Source organism: Gopherus flavomarginatus, chromosome 5, assembly GCF_025201925.1.
Source record: "Gopherus flavomarginatus isolate rGopFla2 chromosome 5, rGopFla2.mat.asm, whole genome shotgun sequence".
NCBI lineage: Eukaryota > Metazoa > Chordata > Testudines > Testudinidae > Gopherus > Gopherus flavomarginatus.
In genome coordinates, this window is record NC_066621.1 from 147571382 (window position 1) to 147591378 (window position 19997).

Consider the following 19997-nt stretch of genomic DNA (forward strand, 5'->3'; position numbering starts at 1 on the left):
TATTGTGCACTAAATTGTCTTGCATTATGATCTCCTTGTAAAATGAACATGATATATTTTTAACGCTTTTAAATTACTGTTTATTAGGCTAAAAATGGAAGCATTTATCATTTTACTATCCTTGAAATCTCTTCCAGAAATCCCCACTCATTGAAGTCTCTGTTTGTGTCCTCTCACAGACTTAGGATGTGTTCAAATGTTTGATTTCTGATGATTTGGACATGTATATCAGTTACATCTGCATGAATATGTTAGCATGCATCCCTGTCTCCTTTTTCCCCCCTTTTGTTGGTAAGACTTCAGAAATAAAGAGAAGCAAAAAAGGCTAGCAGTAGTCAAAACTAAATAAGAACAAACTGAAACTCTTCAGGTGGGTTTCCAAAAAAACTTAAGATCCAGATCCTCCAGAGTATTTCTCTCATTCATTTAAGTGTGAATTAGGTACCTAAATACCTTTGAGGACTTGGGCCTAAGTAAGTTCGGAGCACAGATTCCTTTGATTTTTCAAAGGGACCTGTTGCTCCCAAGTGACTCAGTCTCTTTTGAAAAATCCCACCCTCCATTTATCAGTTATAGATACTGTGCTATTGCTCAGGAAGGTTGAAGTCTTAAAAAATAACAAGTTTCAGAGTAGCAGCTGTGTTAGTCTGTATCCGCAAAAAGAACAGGAGTACTTGTGGCACCTTAGAGACTAACAAATTTATTTGAGCATAAGCTTTCATGGGCTACAGCCCATTTCTTTGGATGCATAGAATGGAACATATATTGAGGAGATATATATACACATACAGAGAGCATGAAAAGGTGGGAGTTGTCTTGGGGAGACATGTATGTATTCTCACACTTCTTATCAAACTGTCTGTACTGGGCTATTTTGATTATCACTTCAAAAGTTTTTTCTCTTAATTGGCCTCTCAGAGTTGGTAAGACAATTCCCACCTTTTCATGCTCTCTGTATGTGTATATATATCTCCTCAATATATGTTCCATTCTATGCATCCGAAGAAGTGGGCTGTAGCCCATGAAAGCTTATGCTTAAATAAATTTGTTAGTCTCTAAGGTGCCACAAGTACTCCTGTTCTTTTTAAAAAATGACACTGACATATGTAGTGTTATACTCTTGGTTTTCCAAAAGTGTTCGAGAGATAAAGTGCACAATTGTTTCTCAGTTTGACTAGAGATTTTAACTCTCCCTTTGAGTATCTAAAATATTTTTTTTTCCAAATAAGAGATTTTTGCCAAAACTGTTCGGAAAGCATGTTCCATGGACTGTGATTGTAATTCTTTCATCCTCTCTAGATCATGACTGATTAGATTTTATTTACTAACAGAAAAAGTTCATAATATGTTTGAGAATAAAAATATTCATAAGGGGCTTGTCTGTACTATGAAATTTAGAACATGACCTTGAAGAGTCAGTGCCAGCCATGAAAGCACAGGCGGTGTAGGTAAGGACAAGTCCTGTTCAGCATCATGTCAGTTAGTCATGGTTAAAAATACTCAGCACTACTTGTCTTTGTCTATGCTGACTGCAAAATCATCGTGAGAATTGTGTTAATGAGGCTCTTCAAGGTTGTGTTCTTACACAATAAATATTGTAGTGAAGACAAGGCTATGTTCACTGATGTCTCACAGCTTTATCGAGCTCGGATAAAGAAATTACTGCTGTGGACAGGAGATTTTATTTTGGCTTTAGAGCGTCTACTTTTGCCATTTGAAGTTCACCTTGGCAAAAAACCAAAAGAATTATCCGTTTTGCAATTATGATCAAGATAAAGATTTTTTATCTACTCAGATGACTAATAACAATATAGCTGAAGTAGATACTGAAGACAAATAATCTTTTTTGTTCATGCTGCACTTTTGAACATTTTGAGCTTCAGTCTGTAGTTTGATTTTTCTTTTAATGATTATCAATTAAGTCAGAGAGAAGGAAAGACCATATGAGTCATATGGATTTTTTCAATAGCATTTTTAGGGGAGAAATATATAACCACCTTGTATTTGTGTTAAGTTTAACTCCAAGCTTATTTGAGGGTCTTTATTCCTAAGACTTCATGTAAATATTTATCTTTGGCATCTTAAGAAATTATGACATGTGACTGAAGTCTTGTTTCAGTAGCTCTGATGGAAAGAAGTATTTTCCTGGAATAATAAATAATGTAGTAATACTTTATTACCATAGGGCCGGATTGTTAAAGGTATTTAGGCACCTAAAGATTTCAAAAGCACCTGGATGCCTACCTCCCACTGGCTTTTGAACATCCCACTAGGCACCCAATTGCATCTTTAGGTATATAAATACCTTTAAAAATCTGGCCTGTAGTATCAGGTGGTTTTTGCTCAGAACCGCCATTATATCAAAAGCCTTGTCCAATTCAGTGCAGAATGAAGGCCTCAGCAAGGTGTCACTAAACAGCCTAGTCCTGAACAAAATGCAACTAAGTAGTTCTAGCAAAAGCTCTCAGTTTATCTCCAACTTTATCCCTGGTTGCTTTTCAGCACTTGCCATGCATTGATTTCCATGACATCTTAAAATGACACCATCAGCTTTAATATCACACTTCTTTTGGAAGATTTAGTATCTTGCTAGAAGTAATACCTGTGATTACTATAACCGAAAGATTCTCTTTTTCCCCAGTTTGTTTATTTTGTGCATTAGACAGCACTTGATGTATGGTCACCTGTTTAGTTCATTATGCCTCAATCCAGCAAAGCAATAAGCATATGCGTAATTTTAAACCTGTGAGTAATCCCGTTGACTTCACTGGAATTATTCACTTGCTTACAGTAAACACTTGCTTTCATGTGCTTAAATGCACTGATAGATCAAGGCACTTTCCTCTTCTGTATGTGTGTTGCTGTGTTATGTGGATCTTTCAGACAGCAACAGGAAAAGAGAAACTTTTTATTTAAATTAGGAAATTTTGATTTCAAAATGACAAAATAATGCAAAGTGGACTTGAGAGCAGATACCTGCAACTATTTTTATTTTTTTTCTTTTATAATGACAGACTTTCAAATTGACTGTGTCCCTTTAGTTATGATCAACCCATTGCCACTTTCACCTTCTGCTATCTTCAAGACCTCTTTATGCTTGGTTTGCAAGCTTTAAGGAAAGTTTAAAATTTGATGGATTTCTGGGCTAAAAGGGTTTTGATCTTTCTTGAAGTGTGGCTCTTGGGAAGAAAACACCTTTGAAAACTTCACTTAGAATAGTCATGTTTTACTAAATTTCATTTTTTATTGTTAACTCCATTTTTAATTTAGGATGTTTGAAGAGATTGGAAATCTACATTTATTAAATGGGAAACATCAACAGTATAAACCATTACATCTGCCTTGCATTCCTCAGAAATTAATCCAATCTGTACAGACTTTTAGCCTGTCTTCGCAAAGAACAGAAACAGGTATAGTGTGTGTTTCTAATGGTATTCTTTCTTTTATTTTTTTTTGGTGGGAGGGCAAGAGTGTGTGGAATTTGTTCAAAAAGTAATGAAAATATAGAAACCATAGTAACTTATCTAATCAACAGTCTTTACTATGGCACTTAATTCGGACTTTCAATGGGAGTTGGATGCCATACTGTCCTTTGTGCTTTGAAAATCTCCCCCTACCTCTGATTCCTGTCTCTTCTCTGCCACAAAGGACATTTTACTCATTTTAGGTAAATCCAGTACACGGTATTGAAATATTTGAAATTTTGCATTGGTGAAATTTTTCAAATACAAATAAAATACAATAACTGGATACATTAGTTTACAGTAAATGGCCTGGTACTTTCATACTGTGTGATATATTTCTGTCAGATCCATATTAAATACCAATTTGATTAGTTTTATTCACAAGTTCAATTTAATTATGGCATACTGTTTAAATATAATACTGCTAACAATGTTAAGTAATGTTTATTGAATAATGCAGGTAAAGAAGAAAGAGACAATTCCATGGACCATTCAGGTATTGCTAGTATTTCCTTGAGCCAAGTGGACAGTGAAACACAGGTATGCAGTTCTCCACTTGAGAAGGCCATGATGCCACAGAATGTGGTTATTTATTTAAATTAAAAGCACTTAAAATATTTCCAGTGCTACTGTATCTTAAAACTAGATAACATAGGGAGGTAGATGGCTCAGGATTTGGTAATAGGGTAGGGAATCTTTCCCCCTTAGGTTGCTGTTTCAAATCAAACTCCAGTCACTAGCGACTGAATGCTTTTACTCTGTGATGGCCATTATGAAATGAGATTGGTGATCATACTAGGCATTCTACCATTGCCTTCTTTTCAAAATCCAGGTCTATAACTATGCCTTACCCACTCGTACATGGTATTCAAGTCTTTTAAATGACATCAGGAGAGTCACTTGTGCATGTTTAGCAAGTTCTTGCATCCTAAAACAGGGGCATGTTCTTGAATCACTGAACAATCATGAGCTGGCTCCCTCAATAAAGAATTTAATAAAGAACTGATTCCTAGAGGCATTAGACTTTCTGTGGCTGACAGCTTAGTTTTGAAGATCAGACAGGGAAAATAAACCAAGGCCCTATATCTTAAAGGCACAGACAGAGCCTCTCCATACACTGGAACAACCTGTACTTACATTTTGTCTCTCCCTCCCATGCCCAGAAAAGCAGCTTTTGTGGTATATTGAAATGTATTACAGCTTAAAGCACATCCAGTAACTGATTTTTATGGAACTAAATATTAAAATAAATAGCAATCAATAAAATGTACCTAGCATTCATATTTATATTTAATTGTGAATACAGGCTTTCCATTTGGAAAGCTGCTTATTTTATGCTGCCCTCGAATGTCAAAGTGCTGCTGCAGAATTTAATATTAATAATACATAACTGCAACAGATAATACATTGAAGCAATTGTCAAAGGAAAAGGTAGACTTATGGCAGTTAGGTGTGTGGTGAGGCTGGATTTTTGCATTTTGAGAAGGGTGAAAGAGGAGTAGCTTTCAGCACTAGAAAGGTGATGGGAGCTTTCTTTTCCTTCCTGCTTTTGGCAGTTTTCTTACCTGTAATTCTTCCTTCTAGGAGAAAGGAGTTTTCCCTGTCTCTCTATAGAGAGAGGGGTATACATGGCTCCTTTCCCTCTTCCTCTTATCAACCCCAGCATTCTCTGTCCCTATAGGGCAGTGGGATTTTCTATTGGCTTCTTCTTCCAATACAGTCCCAGAAAGTTCTCATACCACTGGAATGCACTGTCTCATGGTATGTTTGCACTGCAAAAACAGGGTTTGTTCTTAATTTGGGTTAAAGCAGCAATGAAGACATGGAAACTCGGCTTTTAACTTGGGTTAGCAACTTGAGTCAAAGCCTGTAGAGGAGCCTGGTATTAAACTGTTAACATGAGTTAATAGCCAAGTTGCTGTGTTTTCACTGCTATTTTAACCTGAATTAGCTAAACTCCAGATAGCTAACCCAATTTAAGAAAGACATTCATGTATGCATGCATACATACACAATGATCCTAGTGTTTTGAGGTTTTTTTCAAGCCAGTCTATAATTCAGCCCTCAGATCCACCTACTTCCCATTGTGTCATCCCTTCAAGGACCATGCCAAGTATTCCAATAATAATGTTGATTTCTGGATGTCATATATGCCTTTACAGAAGAGTGAAAACAGCAAATGCTGAATAATGATTGTTTTTGTTTTCTGTCACTGGCAGCAAAGGTTTACACTGAAATCAGACTATATACACTATTGTAGCATTACAAAATTAGTACAGATTTTTTTTATGTTCTATAAGTTTTCTCTTCATCAATTTTTTGTATTTATTGAGTTAAGTTCCATTCCTATTTCTCCAAACATTAAGATAATTGACAGAATAACTGGAACTATATAGTTATACTAGTTCTTTCCAGGGTACAGATCAGTTCCAAATACATACAATACTAATTAAGGCCCTGTTTATGCAGAGGCTTAACATTAAGCATGTGAATAGGCCTCTTGACAAAGTTGAGCAAATGTAAGTGTTGCATGATTGAAGTCTAAGAGGTCTTGGCTTAATTTAACACACCATAATAGAACAAAATGGGCTAAACAGAGAAGAAGTCCAGTTATTTAGTAGAAACACAGTATACTAGTACTTAATACAGGGTGTACTTTGGATTCACTGTTCACTTTGAATCTAGTACATCAGTTTTGAAAATGTCTCATAACTAAAATATTTCCAATAGTAAATCTAGAGATGTGCTGCACCACAAGACTATCTAACCCATGAGTAAATTAGATGTATTTTGGGCCCACACCACTTAGCATCCACTAAAGCACCTGGTTCCAGAATTATGAAATACTTCTGAAACATTTTAATGATCAGAATATGTAAAAGTCATACATCAGTTGCAGGATAATGCTTCACAGGGCAAAAGATGTAGAGAAACAGGAAACGCACAAACTTAGCCATATTCTGTCATCTGTTACACCTGTACATCCTCACTGGTTTAAAAAGTGTTGCCCAAGAGAACCTGATCTTAGAATTTGGCCCATTAACTGTATTCTCTAAAATCCCAAACAGGTGAGATAAGTTAATGAGTGTCCTCTATTTGGTGCTCAGTTCATTTTGTTATGTGCTTTGCAAATAAAAAAAATCCTGTAAATGCCTTATCAAGTACAGTGTTTCTGCTACGTAGGCATTTCATTAGGCTCTTAGTGCTACCCTGTGCCATTAAGGCACAGACATGTGCTTCACACAGCATGTAGGACCACCCCAGAGGGAACTCTGGTGGGAGGTATTAGTATTCTGCTTTCTGGAACTCCCCAACACACAGGAACTGCAGGCTCTCTGTACCTCACTTTAGGGGTGTGCCTATATCGGCCTTCAGAGATGGAGGCATGTTATGGCCCCACTCTCTCCATGGTTGTGAAGGAATAACTACCAAGAATGATCTGGGTTTGCTAACAGACAAATCAAATGTGGGCATGGAACATGATGCTGCCACAAAGATGCCAATGGGGTTTTAAGAGGGAAATTATAGTATTACTTTAGGGACCATGAAATATTCCCCTCTGTACAACACTGATGAGGTCATATTGGCAAAAGACATCATTTGGGAGTCCATCCTATAGAAAAATGCTCATCTGGAGGTAATCCAAAGGAAAGCAGCAAAAGCAACAAGGTTTGGATGTTATGACCTATAAATAGAGGTTAAGAGGACAGAATTTATACAGCCTAAGGAAAAGTCAAAATATCATTGCTCAAGTACCAGTTTTGTAAATATCTTTGTTTGAAATATCTCCTGTATTTTAGAAATTTAATGAGACTGCAGGGACTAACAATCCCAAAATTGCCAAAGTTCCATCCATAGCAAGCTTGCAAAACCAAATGCAATTCAGGTAACTTTTTTTAGTAAACCAGTTTTCATTGCTGAAATTATAGATGAAGATGGAAATAATCCAGAGTCAGACAAACAGCAGCATTATTTCTGTTTTCTTAGATTGCTAGTTCCTCGGGACCAAACAACTTGCAAGCAATGGTTTGAAAATGAAGCTACAGTAATAGGTAATGGGCTATTTGAGGTTTTTGGATGGAAAGTGCTATCAAAATGCAAGCTCCTCTATACCCAGATAAAACATATGACAAAAAAAAAAGAGAGGTCAAATTTTCATCCTATAATAAACTGGGCTTCCATTTTTGCATCTGCAATTTTGGTTACTTAGGCAATTTAAGTTTGTAGATGCAGTGAGGTACTGAGACATCCAAGTGACCTAGAAATTGTAGACACAAATTGGATGTATAAAAATGGAAGCCAGTGTCTGAAACAGTGGCCAGAATGGTGTAAGAAAATGGAACGTAAAGAGCTGTAAGAAATTAAGTGATTTAGGAGTCAAGAATTGTCTAAGTAAGATCTGATAAATAAATTATAAAAAGAAGGGAAACAAACACAAAATAAGAGAATAAAAGACATAGAAGGGCAAAGAAGAATTGGGAGAATAGGCACAGTAACTGTAGTTTTCTTGGTAAATTGTAAGGGAATAAGAATTTATTTATGGGATACATGCAGAACAGGTATAAAATTAGAACAGAAATACGAGAAGAGGACCAATAATTTTAAACTCACAAATCTTTGAGTTTTGGTTTCAAGTGGATTTCCATGGTATTGTCAGGTTAAACCGTTGTCAGAAGTTGTAGTGCAGTTTGTGCATGTGAAGATTCTATCTAGACCTCCCAATACTGCAGTGTGGGATCAGGGTCCACAATATGTGGGACATTGCAAGTCTCACGTTGTAGATTCTGAAATTTAGGACAAAAAAATCTGATAACATTTCTCATTTCTCTCTTGCTTTTATCTTTCCCATTTTGTTTTTTCCCTCTCCCTAGAGATTCCTCCATCACTCCTTGTATAAGTGTGCTGTTCATACTGCTTCCACATCAGCAGGTCTACTTCTGTTCTTGTGTCTGCTACCAACATTCTCAGAGAGCAGTAGCATCAGTCAGGAGGAACAGAGCAAGCCAGGCATTATGATAGCAGCCTAAGCAGTGCTTCCATAATATTGGAATAAGTGGTAGAATGATGGGAAACTACTTGGAAAATGGCCACAGAGAGGGATTCCACTAAGATTACAGGACACTTGAAAAGCATTGTCATAGAATTTGAATTGGTTTGATCGTCCTTTTCAAAAGCTTTGCAGAATCAGTAGGATGAATATACAAAGTCAGCAGTTCAATACAAACTAGTGTAAACTAGTGTAAATGGTGGAATCTCTAACTTGAAGTCTTTGGCTATATCTACACTACAGACCTTACAGCAGCACAGGTGTACTGCTGCAGCTGCGCTGCTGTAAGATCTCCTGTGTGGCTGCTCTATGCCGATGGGAGAGAGCTCTTCTGTTGGTATGATTAAACCACTGCCAATGAGTGGCAGTAGCCATGTCAATGGAAGAGCATCTCCCGCCAACATAGCGCTGTCCTTACTGGTGCTTTTGTTGGTGAAACTTATGTCGGTCAGGGTTGTGTTTTTTTTCCACACACCTCACCTGACAAAAGTGCTAGAGTAGACATAACCTTTAAATCATGATTTGAGGACTTTAGTAACTCAACCAGAGGTTAGGGGTCTATTCTAGAAGTGTGTGAGTGAGGTTCTGTGACCTGCAATATGTAGATGATGGTGGTCCCTTCTGGCCTTAAAGTCTGCGAGTCTATGAATAGCAATGTAAAGTTAGTAAACATTTTCAAGTACCCTTTTCCCGTATCATGTTTCTCATTTAGCTACAAGAATTGTCTTTTTAAAATAAATGCTATTTGTTATTTGTGATAAAAACAATGCCAACTTCTTTGTATAGGAAACAAAGATGCTGAATGTGCAGATCAGGGAGCAGCAAGTAAGTCAAAGGATTCTGCATATATATCTCAAGTAAGTTAAACATTTTTCATGTTTAACTAGTTATTTTATTTAGAATAATGAGATCACTCTGCCTGAAATGAGACTACTGGCAAGAACAAGGAGAGCAGGATTTGGTCCTAGGCTTTTACAGCCTTCAATACAATCCTTTATCTGCATATTAAAGACTTTTTTTCAATATTTAAATGATATTTTCCTCCAATATCCAAGTCATCCTTAAAGATAGCTTAAGTTCACTACACATCTTCCAAGATATGAAATTTTTTTAGTTAATATATTAATGATACTTGTAAAAAGTAGAGCTTTCTGTCAGGGCAAGAAAATTTTTGGATAGTAATTAGATTGCTATGAAATACTGTGCATTCTTTTGGCACAATTAGCTTATTCGTGAATCTAGGACCTCAATAGAATGACTTACTTCTATAGTTTTATCAGGGAGGAGAAAATGTGGTTACTATAATATATGACTATCCCTGAGATTTTGTTCTGTGGCTGATTGGACAGAGGAGTTGTTGCTGTAGCAAGCAAGCTTTAATGTCTTCTTTTGTTTTGGATTATTAAAGATTAGTCCTCCTAGAAGCAATTTTTACTGAAAGCCATATCAGCTAGTAGTGAGAATTGCGCATTTTAGATCTATAAGAGCTCTGAACCTTTCTGTTATCAAATCTTTCTTCAGGAAGCGTGTGATCTCTATGGGCTTTTCGTTGCACAATGAATTCCAGGTGGTTGAATAAAGAACTTTTATTAGGAAACCAGGGATGTCTTTTTTTTTTAAGAAAAGTATGTTTGGACCAACGTTAACTTATGACATTTCTTCTTCGAGTGATTGCTCATATCCATTCCAGTCAGGTGTGTGTGCGGCGCATGCACGTTCGTCGGAGAAACTTTTACCCTAGCAACACTCGGCGGGTTGGCTGGGCGCCCCCTGGAGTGGTGCCGCTATGGCGCTGGATATATACCCCAGCCGACCCGGCCACCCTTCAGTTCCTTCTTACCGCCCGTGTCGGTCGTTGGAACAGTGGAGTGCGGCTTAGCTGACCTCCACCTTCCCTAGCTACTCGTAGTTTTTCTTCTCGTTGTTATATCCATAGTTGTAGTTAATTGTTCTTCTATATATAGTTTGTTAGATTTAGTTATAGTTCATAGTTATAGTTGTTAGTTAGTAATTGTTTGCAGGGTTCGGGGGGTAGCCCCTTCCCCGCACCCGGTGCCGGAGCTCATGCCTGGCTCACCGTGTTTCAAGCAGTGCTCGGCCTGTCACAGGCCGATGCCAACAGGAGATCCCCACGACTCCTGTTTGAAGTGCCTCAAGGAATCGCACTTATCTGCTAAGTGCTCAATTTGCAAGGCTTTTAAGCTGAGAACTAAGAAGGAGCGGGACATCAGGTTAAAGCAGCTCCTCACGGAAGCGGCCCTGACACCTTCGCCTTCGACACCGAGCACGAGCCAGTCGGTGAGCAGAGGCACCCCTACAGCACCGGGCATCGCCGGTACACCTAAGGACTCCTGGCACCGGCCACTGCCGGCACCGAAATCGACTCCGCGCCACTCCCTCTCCCCGAGGTCGAAGACGGCGAAGGCTCAGATGGCCCCGACAACACCCGCGTCTCAGCCAGAGACTGCGCCTAGGTCGGACCACCCGGCACCAATACCTGCCGCGGCACCGCCTAAACTGGCACCGTCGACTCCAGCCCCACGAGGGCCGTTGAGTCCGGCGCCTGACAGCTCCCCGGCACCTGCCATGGTAGAGCTCACTTTGCCGTCTACTCCGGAGACGTTTTCTGCGGCGAGAGACTTGATCGCCAATACCGATGCGGCACCGCCCCTACCCCTGGCACCGCCGGTGCGGGTACTACAATCCATGGGCAAGCCGACCCTGACAGACTGCCGTCTGTCAGCATAGCGGACCGGCACCGCTCTAGGTCGAGACGTTGCTCCCACTCTCGACGCTGCTCCCAGTCCCGGCACCGTTCCTCTCCACGGCACTGGTCGGACTCGCGGCACCGGTTGGACTCACGGCACCGGTCAGTCTCTCGCTCCCCGACCCGCTACTCGCGGTACCGCTCCAGTTCCCGGCACCGACCCAGGGACCGTACCTCCCGGAGCAGATCACGACGTAGAGACTCGAGATCCTGGTCGACCTCCCGGCACCGGTCCGGTCGCAGGTCCCGGTCTCATTCTTGGTACCACTCTGCATAACGGCACCGGTCCCCACGGTCGAGGGGTGCGAGATCTGTCGGGACTTTGGCTCCAGGCTTCTCTGCTCCTCCATGGCCATGCAGACAGACGTCCGTATCCTCCCATGCGGACAGCTATTATGACTGGGACCATGATACGGAGGTGCCTACGGGGGTTTTTCAGGACTCACGGCCTCAGGATGTAGGACTTCAACAGTGGTCCTTTTGGACACCCTGGGCATACCATCAAGCCCAGGGTGCTCCCCTAGTCCAGACCCGCTCTGCTGCCTCAGAACATCGGGCACCAGAGGCCACCATTTCCCGCCCCCCCGCTGCTGAGGCGGAGAATCACGTGACACATCCTCCGGACTCCCCGGTACAGCTGGAGCAGGAACTGTTCCAGGAGCAAGAGGCCATCCAGGATGCTCTCATTCCCGGGGTATCATCCTCCTCCTCCCCGGATGAGGTGGTGGCAGGGACCTCATCATCAGGGCCCCCACTGATAGACCTCAGGGCCCATCAGGACCTCCTTCGCAGGGTGGCTCTCAATATCAACCTCCTAGTGGAGGAAGTCCCGGAAGTCGAAGACCCCGTAGTGAGCATCCTCACCGCCAATGCCCCTACCCGAGTGGCACTGCTGTTTATTAAGACTATCCAGGCCACTGCCGACACCCTCTGGCAGTCTCCAGCCTCCATTCCACCGATGGCAAAGGGAGTTGAGAGAAAGTACATGGTACCTTCTCGGGGGTATGAGTACTTGTACGTTCATCCTCCTCCCTCCTCCTTAGTTGTCCAGTCGGTCAATGAAAGGGAACACCATGGTCAGCAGGCGCCTGCCCCAAAGTCCAAGGAGGCCAGGTGGATGGATCTCCTGGGTCATAAGGTGTACTCAGCTGGGGCCCTACATCTCCGAGTGGCCAACCAGCAGGCTCTACTGAGTCGATATAACTATAACATCTGGGCAGAGGTGGGTAGGTTCACCGAACTGCTACCCCGGACTCACGCCAGGAATTTAGCTCGTTCCTGGAGGAAGGGAAGAAAGTGGCCAGGACCTCTCTCCAGGCCTCCCTAGACTCGGCCGACTCGGCGGCCAGAACTTTGGCCTCGGGCATCACCATGAGGCATATCTCCTGGCTCCAGGTCTCTAACCTGCCTCCTGAGCTTCAGTACACCATCCAGGACTTACCCTTTGATGGCAAGGGTTTGTTCTCAGAAAAGACTGATCCCAGGTTGCAGAGCCTGAAGGATAATAGGGTCATCATGTGCTCATTGGGCATGCATACCCTGGTAACCCAGCGTAAACCCTTCAGACCCCAAACACACCGCCCGTACTTTACGCCTCGGCACAGACAGGACCTCAGTAGAAGGCACGGGTGGGGTGGCCGTAGACGCCAATCCGGTCCCCAAGGGGGCCAAAACCACGGGCCCTCTAAGGCACCACCGGAGCCTAAGTCCAACTTTTGAAGGTGTGCCCGGGGACGGCGTACCAGTCTCAAGACAGGATCCTTCGCCTCCTTTCTCCAGCCATCTCTCCTACTTCCTCCTGGTGTGATCCCAACTGACTTCGGATCTTTGGGTTCTACGCATGGTGAAGCAAGGATGCCACCTCCAATTTGCTTCATCCCCATCCTCCTGCCCCCCATCCTGGTCCCTTTTCAGGGACCCCTCTCATGAGCAAGTCCTCTTACAAGAGGTAAAGTCTTTCCTCGCCGCGGGAGCCATAGAGGAGGTACCATTAGACGAGAGGGGGAAGGGGTTTTACTCCCGCTATTTTCTGATTCCCAAGTCCAAGGGAGGCCTCAGACCTATCTAGACCTACAAGGACTCAACAAATGGATGCTCAAGTTGAAGTTCCGCACGGTCTCCCTGGGAACTATTATCCCGTCCTTGGATCCTGGAGACTGATATGCCGCCCTCGACATGAAGGATGTGTACTTCCACATTGCCATCTTTCCACCACACAGGAAGTACCGTCGCTTTATGGTCAACCACCAGCACTTCCAATTCACAGTCCTCCCCTTCAGCCTCTCCACGGCCCCGAGGGTGTTCACGAAGTGCATGGCTGTCGTCGCCGCCCACCTCCGCCGGCAACAGATACATGTGTTCCCGTATCTGGACAACTGGCTCATCAAGGGGACCTCTCAGACTCAGGTCTGTCGGCATAATCGCGGACCTATTCTCCCGGTTGGGCCTACTCCTCAACACCGAGAAATCCACCCTGGTCCCCACACAAAGGCTGGACTTCATCGGGGCAACGCTGGATTCCACTCAAGCCAGGGCCTACTTGCCTCAGCCCTGCTTCCAGGTGATCGTATCGATCATCCGAGGTTTGCAGGCCTCCCCAATCACCTCAGCTCACACCTGCCTCGGCCTCCTGGGGCATATGGCCGCATGTACTTATGTGACCAAGTATGCCAGACTCCACATGCGACCCTTTCAAACGTGGCTCCATTCGGTCTTCCGCCCGGGCGGGGACCCTATAGACGTCCTCCCGTCGTGACAGTTCCCCCGAACCCCCTCCGCTACCTCGATTGGTGGCTAACTCCATCCCTGGTATGTGCAGGGATGTCGTTCCATCCACGGCCGCCGTCGCTGGCCTTAACGACGGATGCGTCATCCCTCGGTTGGGGGCCCATCTAGGTCACCTTCGTACCCAGGGCTTTGGTCCTCCCAGGAGCTGACGCTCCACATAAATGTCCGGGAGTTGCGAGCAGTCCGCCTCGCGTGCCAGGCGTTCCAGCAAGATCTTCACGGCTGTTGTGTTTCTGTGTTCACGGACAACACAACGGCCATGTACTATATCAACAAAAGGGGGGGACCCGCTCGTCTCCCCTGTGTCAAGAGGCCATTCGACTCTGGGATTTCTGTATAGCCCATTTGATAGACCTGGTGGCGTCCTTTCTCCCAGGGGTTCGGAACGCTCTGGCGGGTCGGCTCAGCCGGTCCTTCCTCTGTCACGAGTGGTCAATAAGGCTGGACGTCATCCATTTGATCTTCCGGAGGTGGGGATTTCCCCTCATAGATCTGTTCGCCTCCCGCTCGAACAGGAAGTGCCAGGAGTTTTGCTCCTTTCAGGGTCTCTCTCCGGGGTCGATCACAGACGCATTCCTCCTGTCGTGGAGGCACCACCTGTTATATGCCTTCCCTCCGTTTCCTTTGGTGCACAAGGTCCTGTTAAAGCTCCGCAGGGACAAAGTGCATCCGATCCTGATTGCGCCTGCGTGGCCCAGACAGCACTGGTACACCACCCTGTGGCATACTGCCACATCTCACTCCGACCCCTCCGCCTAGGTAAGGCTTGGGAATCACCTGATTGGAATGGATATGAGCAATCACTCGAAGAAGAAAAGACAGTTACTCACCTTTGTAACTATTGTTCTTCGAGATGTGTTGCTCATATCCATTCCAAACCACCCTCCTTCCCAACTGTCGGAGTAGCCTGCAAGAAGGAACTGAAGGGTGGCCGGGTCGGCTGGGATATATATCCGGCGCCATAGTGGCGCCACTCCAGGGGGCGCCCAGCCGACCCGCCGAGTGTTGCTAGGGTAAAAGTTTCTCCGACGAACGTGCACGCGGCGCGCACACACCTGACTGGAATGGATATGAGCAACACATCTCGAAGAGCAACAGTTACAAAGGTCAGTAAACGTCTTTTTCTGGTACATGTTCATGGATTTTGGTATTAATTAAAGTCACTAAATAATTGGAATGTTACCTAATGTGAATTTATTTTGATTTATTATTAGTATTTGTATTATGGTACAGATGTGCTACATTCAGATTGCCATTGGACTAATAGTTTGGGAATTAATTTTATACAGAGCCTGGTTCAAATAAGGTGGTAGAATGAGGTACAAATTACATTTCCATACAACAGTTGATTTCTCTGCGCAATACAGGGAATTTACCTTGTGTAAGGACAAATGGTGATACTTACACTTATGCTTCCTTGTTCCTTTTGGTGCATGAAGGCCATTTAATTTCTACAGAGGGTATATGTTGAGAGGATGCGCTGATTCATCACATACCTCAATCATCCTGCCTACATGCCCCTTCTTCAGCCTGCACTGGCCAAGTTTTGGGCTATACTGACTTCTATCATCCCCCAGCTGAGTGGTGCTTGTAGCAGCTTTCAGCCACCACAAACTCTTCCCAGAGATTTTCCGTCTTGGGGCCCCTGTATCTACACTGGCAGAAGCTCAGGCTGAAGCTATCCTATAAAATATTAAACATTTTTGTCATTTCTACTTCATTATGTACAGACATATCACAGTGGCACCTAGAGGCCAATGCTTAATTTGTGCCAGAGCTTGCCAGGGCTGAGCTGCGGCACCTCTAAGTGTGGCAGATCATAGCCTGGTACCTCTGGGCTTGCCACATCAATTATGAGAGTAAAAAAAATTGCTCGAGCCCCAGCACCGATTTGCTTGAGCAGGTCAGACTTGGTCCCTTCTGGCATTAGAACCTATGAAATGGTCATCCACAGGTTTCTGAATCCTTAAATTGCACAATCTAGACAAAGGTGGGGACAACTGAACTTTAACTCTGTTAAACTACCAAGATTGCACTTTGCAAGTTGTCATGGTAAAACTCATTGCGTTTTCAGATCAACGCAATTTTTGCCTGAGTAAAGACTGTAGAATTTGGTTCATTAAGAGCAGGCAGCAAAGACCTCTTTATTCATGGGAAAAGAGTTACATGGTAGAGGTCAGTTTTGACTAAATAAGCGAAATCCTGGAATCCTTAATCAGGCTACTGAAACTTGGAGTGTGTTTATACCTTTTTATTTCATAGCCAATGTCCTATACAGTTATCACAGTAGAAGTTTTGTAGTTGTTCTACTTGGCTGTCTTCCAAATATAGGATTCCATTTATTGAGGTTCATAGATTCCAAGAACAGAAGGGACCAAGTCTGACCTCCAGTATAATTCAGGTCATAGAACTTCCCCAAAATAATTCCTTTTGACTAGACACAGCATTTTTTTTTAAATCCAGTCTCGATTTAAAATTTGCCAGAGATGTAGACTCCACCATGATCATTGGTAAATTGCTCCAGTGCTTAGTTACCCTCACTATTAAAAGTTGACACTTTATTTTCAATCTGAATTTGTCTAGCATCAACTTTCAACCATCAGATCTATGTTTTAAGTTCTATTAAAAGCTCTCATTTTGAGTGCTGTTTGTGGAGAAGGATCTTCTTTACAAAAATATCACCTGTGTCCTGGTGGAGATTTCCTGCTCAGAGTTCAAGTGTCCATTCTCATCTAACCTTTTTCTTTGGAAAGAGAGAGTCTCAGTGAAATAAAGTATGTTCTCATGGTGATGTCCCCTAATTCCACTGGAGAGTACTGAAAGGTTATCCCTTTCCATTACTATTAAAAGCATTACATCAAAATAGTTCCACTATTAGAAATGTAGTGCTGTTACAGATGGGTAAGGTTGAGGTAACTCTTCCACTCTAAATCCCTATTTTCAGTCTTTTTGTAAGTTTCCCAAATTTCATTTTGTGCTGCAACTTTTAATATATGGTCTCAATCCATATGTGATTTTTTTGTAAACCACATAGTTTAATATGCAAAGGTAACTATAGTGTGCATATGTAGTGGTGCTGGTCTCAGGATATTAGAAATACCAAGTGGGTGAGGTAATATCTTTTATTTGACCAACTTCTGTTGGTGACAGTGATGAGCTTTCAAGTCCTGTGTATACTTGAAAGCTTGCCTCTTTCATCAACAGAAGGTAGTCCAATAAAAAATAAAAGATATTACAACTTTAGCAGTTTATTAAATAGCTTATTAAATAGTTAATTAAATAGCTTATTTTTTATGAATATTAAACGTTTTACCTAAAAAATGGAGACAAAAATACAGTCAATACATTTATTGATAAAAGGACTATTGACATTTTGTAAAAGATGTAAATACCATAAGTGTGCTTTTTTTAATGTGACATTTGTTTTTTAACAGAATGTACACACAGAGTGTTTTATTAAGTCAAGTGAGGATAATCCTGAAGCAGCAGAAGGAAGTACTGAACATTTACCGAAAACCCCTGAGATGCCTTTATTTATAAGACTATCAGAATCTAATGGGAAGAAAGCCCAGTTTCCTAAAACTCCTCCATTTGAATTGTAGGATTTTAATTTTATTGATCTTTTAAGAGCCATGTCATGTTGATGTGCATTTTATAAACATTTTGATTAATTTTGCTATGCAAAAACACACTCTTTTCCTGCAAGACAGTGCTGAACAATGTTCAGGTTTTATTAAAATTATTATGATAGCAAATAGAATTTTGTTTCAGAGGGACATTCATACTGAAGCAGACTTGAAAGAGAACATTTATATGTTCAATAGTGTACTGGGCACTTATTCTTTGTTTTTCTTTTGTTTTATTTGAGGCATTGATGCTTAAATAAGGGCCTTCTCCCTCAGAATCTAGCTGCTTATTCTCTGTAATACTGAAATGAAATCATAATCCTGCATTTATGATCTCACACTCTATTGCCATGGAAATGATTGAGAAGACATAAATCTGATATTATTTCTTAACCACAGAATCTGCAGGAGAAAAAGATCTGTCTGTTTATGTAGGCCAAAATTGCTCTGGCTTCTTTTGCTGCCATATTAGATTTGAAATTCATGTTTAACTAGCTCTCCAGCACACAAAATCTTTTTCAGCATTATTACTTTCCAAATAACTCTCTTATTGAGAATTTGTGTATGTGAGATTGTATTTGATTATTTATTTTTTACTTCCAATTTCTTGTCACACATTTGTAACAAGTTTGGATGTTTCCCCTGGTATGAAAGTCCTTCTGTTAAGGGATATTTTTACAGTATATTATTGATTTTGGTATTACAGCATTTATCTGTAAATAAGGTATTTTTTGATGTTTGATCTTTTGCTCTGACTGGCTACAATGAACTCACTCTGCTTCTCCTGGTGGGAAAGAACTCCATAGACAAGGGTTATTTATGTCTGTGGGAAACATTGAAAGGATGAACATTTTTTTTTAATCTAATGAAAAAGTTGCTAGACTGTGTAGTTTTTCTTTCTTAAACTCTTTGCTTCGGGCATCTGTTCGGGGGAGAAACATGTGATATGCTTAAAGTCGCTCCATCTCAAAAAAGATATATTGGGATTTGAAAAGGTTCAGAAAAGGGCAACAAAAATGATTAAGGGCATGGGACGGCTTCCATATGAGGAGAGGTTAATAAGACTGGGACTTTTCAGCTTGGAAAAGAGATGACTAAGGGAGGATATGATAGAGGTTTATAAAATTATCACTGGTGTGGAGAAGGTAAATAAGGAAGTGTTATTTACTCCTTCTCATAACACAAGAACTAGGGGTCACCAAATGAAATTAATAGGTAGCAGGCTTAAAACAAACAAAAGGAAGTATTTCTTCACACAATGCACAGTCAATCTTTGGAACTCTTTGCCAGAGGATGTTGTGAATGCCAAGACTATAACAGGGTTCAAAAAAGAACTAGATAAATTCATGGAGGATAGGTCCATCAGTGGGTCCAGGTTCAGGAATGATGTCCCTAGCCTCTGTTTTTCAGAAGCTTGGAATGGGTGACAGGGAATGGATCACTTGATGATTACCTGTTCTATTAATTCCCTCTGGGGCACCTGGCATTGGCCACTGTCGGAAGACAGGATACTGAGCTAGGTGGACCTTTGGTCTGACCCAGTATGGCTGTTCTTATGTTCTTATTAGTAATATTCTTACCTACATTGTACTACAGGAAGCAAGTGTTGGTGTAAGGGCCAGGAATTAATGACAGAGGAAAGTAGAACAAGAAGCCTGGTTCTGATTTCACATAGGTGTAAATCAGGAGTAACTCTTTAAAGTCAATGAAGTTACACCATTGTAAAACCATTGTGGGAACAGACTCAAACCCAATATACCTAAGGGTATTTTATTAAATCATAGGGTCTGTTTTATAACTCTCAATATAAAATGCTTTCATATGTTTCTTCCTTTCTTTCATTACAGGAGTCATAATTTAGGTTGTGCAGGACCAGCACCAAAATCGCCTGCTTTTTCTTTTCTTATGCCCTGTACCCAGAAGTCACCTGGCTTTAATTTATTTGACTCATCTGTATTCGGAGCAGAAAATTCATCAGACCAGGTAATATTGAATCTTAAAGATATGATCAGTTGATTTTCACAAAGTGAAATATTCTCAGAAAACTTCATTGATTGTGTAGAAGGTTTCCAGCATCCTTTGTGTTCACTTACATTGTCACTTGTTTACTAGCTTGTTTACTTTTATAAAATAAATCCTTTGGCAGTGCTTTTCTACTGCTAATCCCAGTAAGAGAATTTCTGATCAGGTATGATTTTTTTTTCTCTTTGGGCTGGCCCTTGTGCTTTTGGTATAATGGAAGGCAACAGGGCTCAGATTCTCAAAGGTATTTAGTTACCTAATTCTGATGGAAATGAGGCATTTAA

General features: G+C 41.8%; 1 protein-coding gene across 1 annotated transcript in view; it reads left to right on the forward strand.

Moving 5' to 3' along the window:
• The window catches only part of C5H14orf39 (chromosome 5 C14orf39 homolog), a 60727-nt gene that overhangs the window by 35849 nt on the left and 4881 nt on the right, over positions 1–19997 (forward strand). Inside the window, exons 10-16 of the mRNA XM_050952619.1 lie at positions 3271–3410; positions 3925–4004; positions 7265–7350; positions 7452–7516; positions 9298–9368; positions 17500–17663; positions 19539–19674. Coding sequence (XP_050808576.1) covers positions 3271–3410; positions 3925–4004; positions 7265–7350; positions 7452–7516; positions 9298–9368; positions 17500–17663; positions 19539–19674 — 742 coding nt within the window. The remainder of the gene's footprint in view (positions 1–3270; positions 3411–3924; positions 4005–7264; positions 7351–7451; positions 7517–9297; positions 9369–17499; positions 17664–19538; positions 19675–19997) is intronic.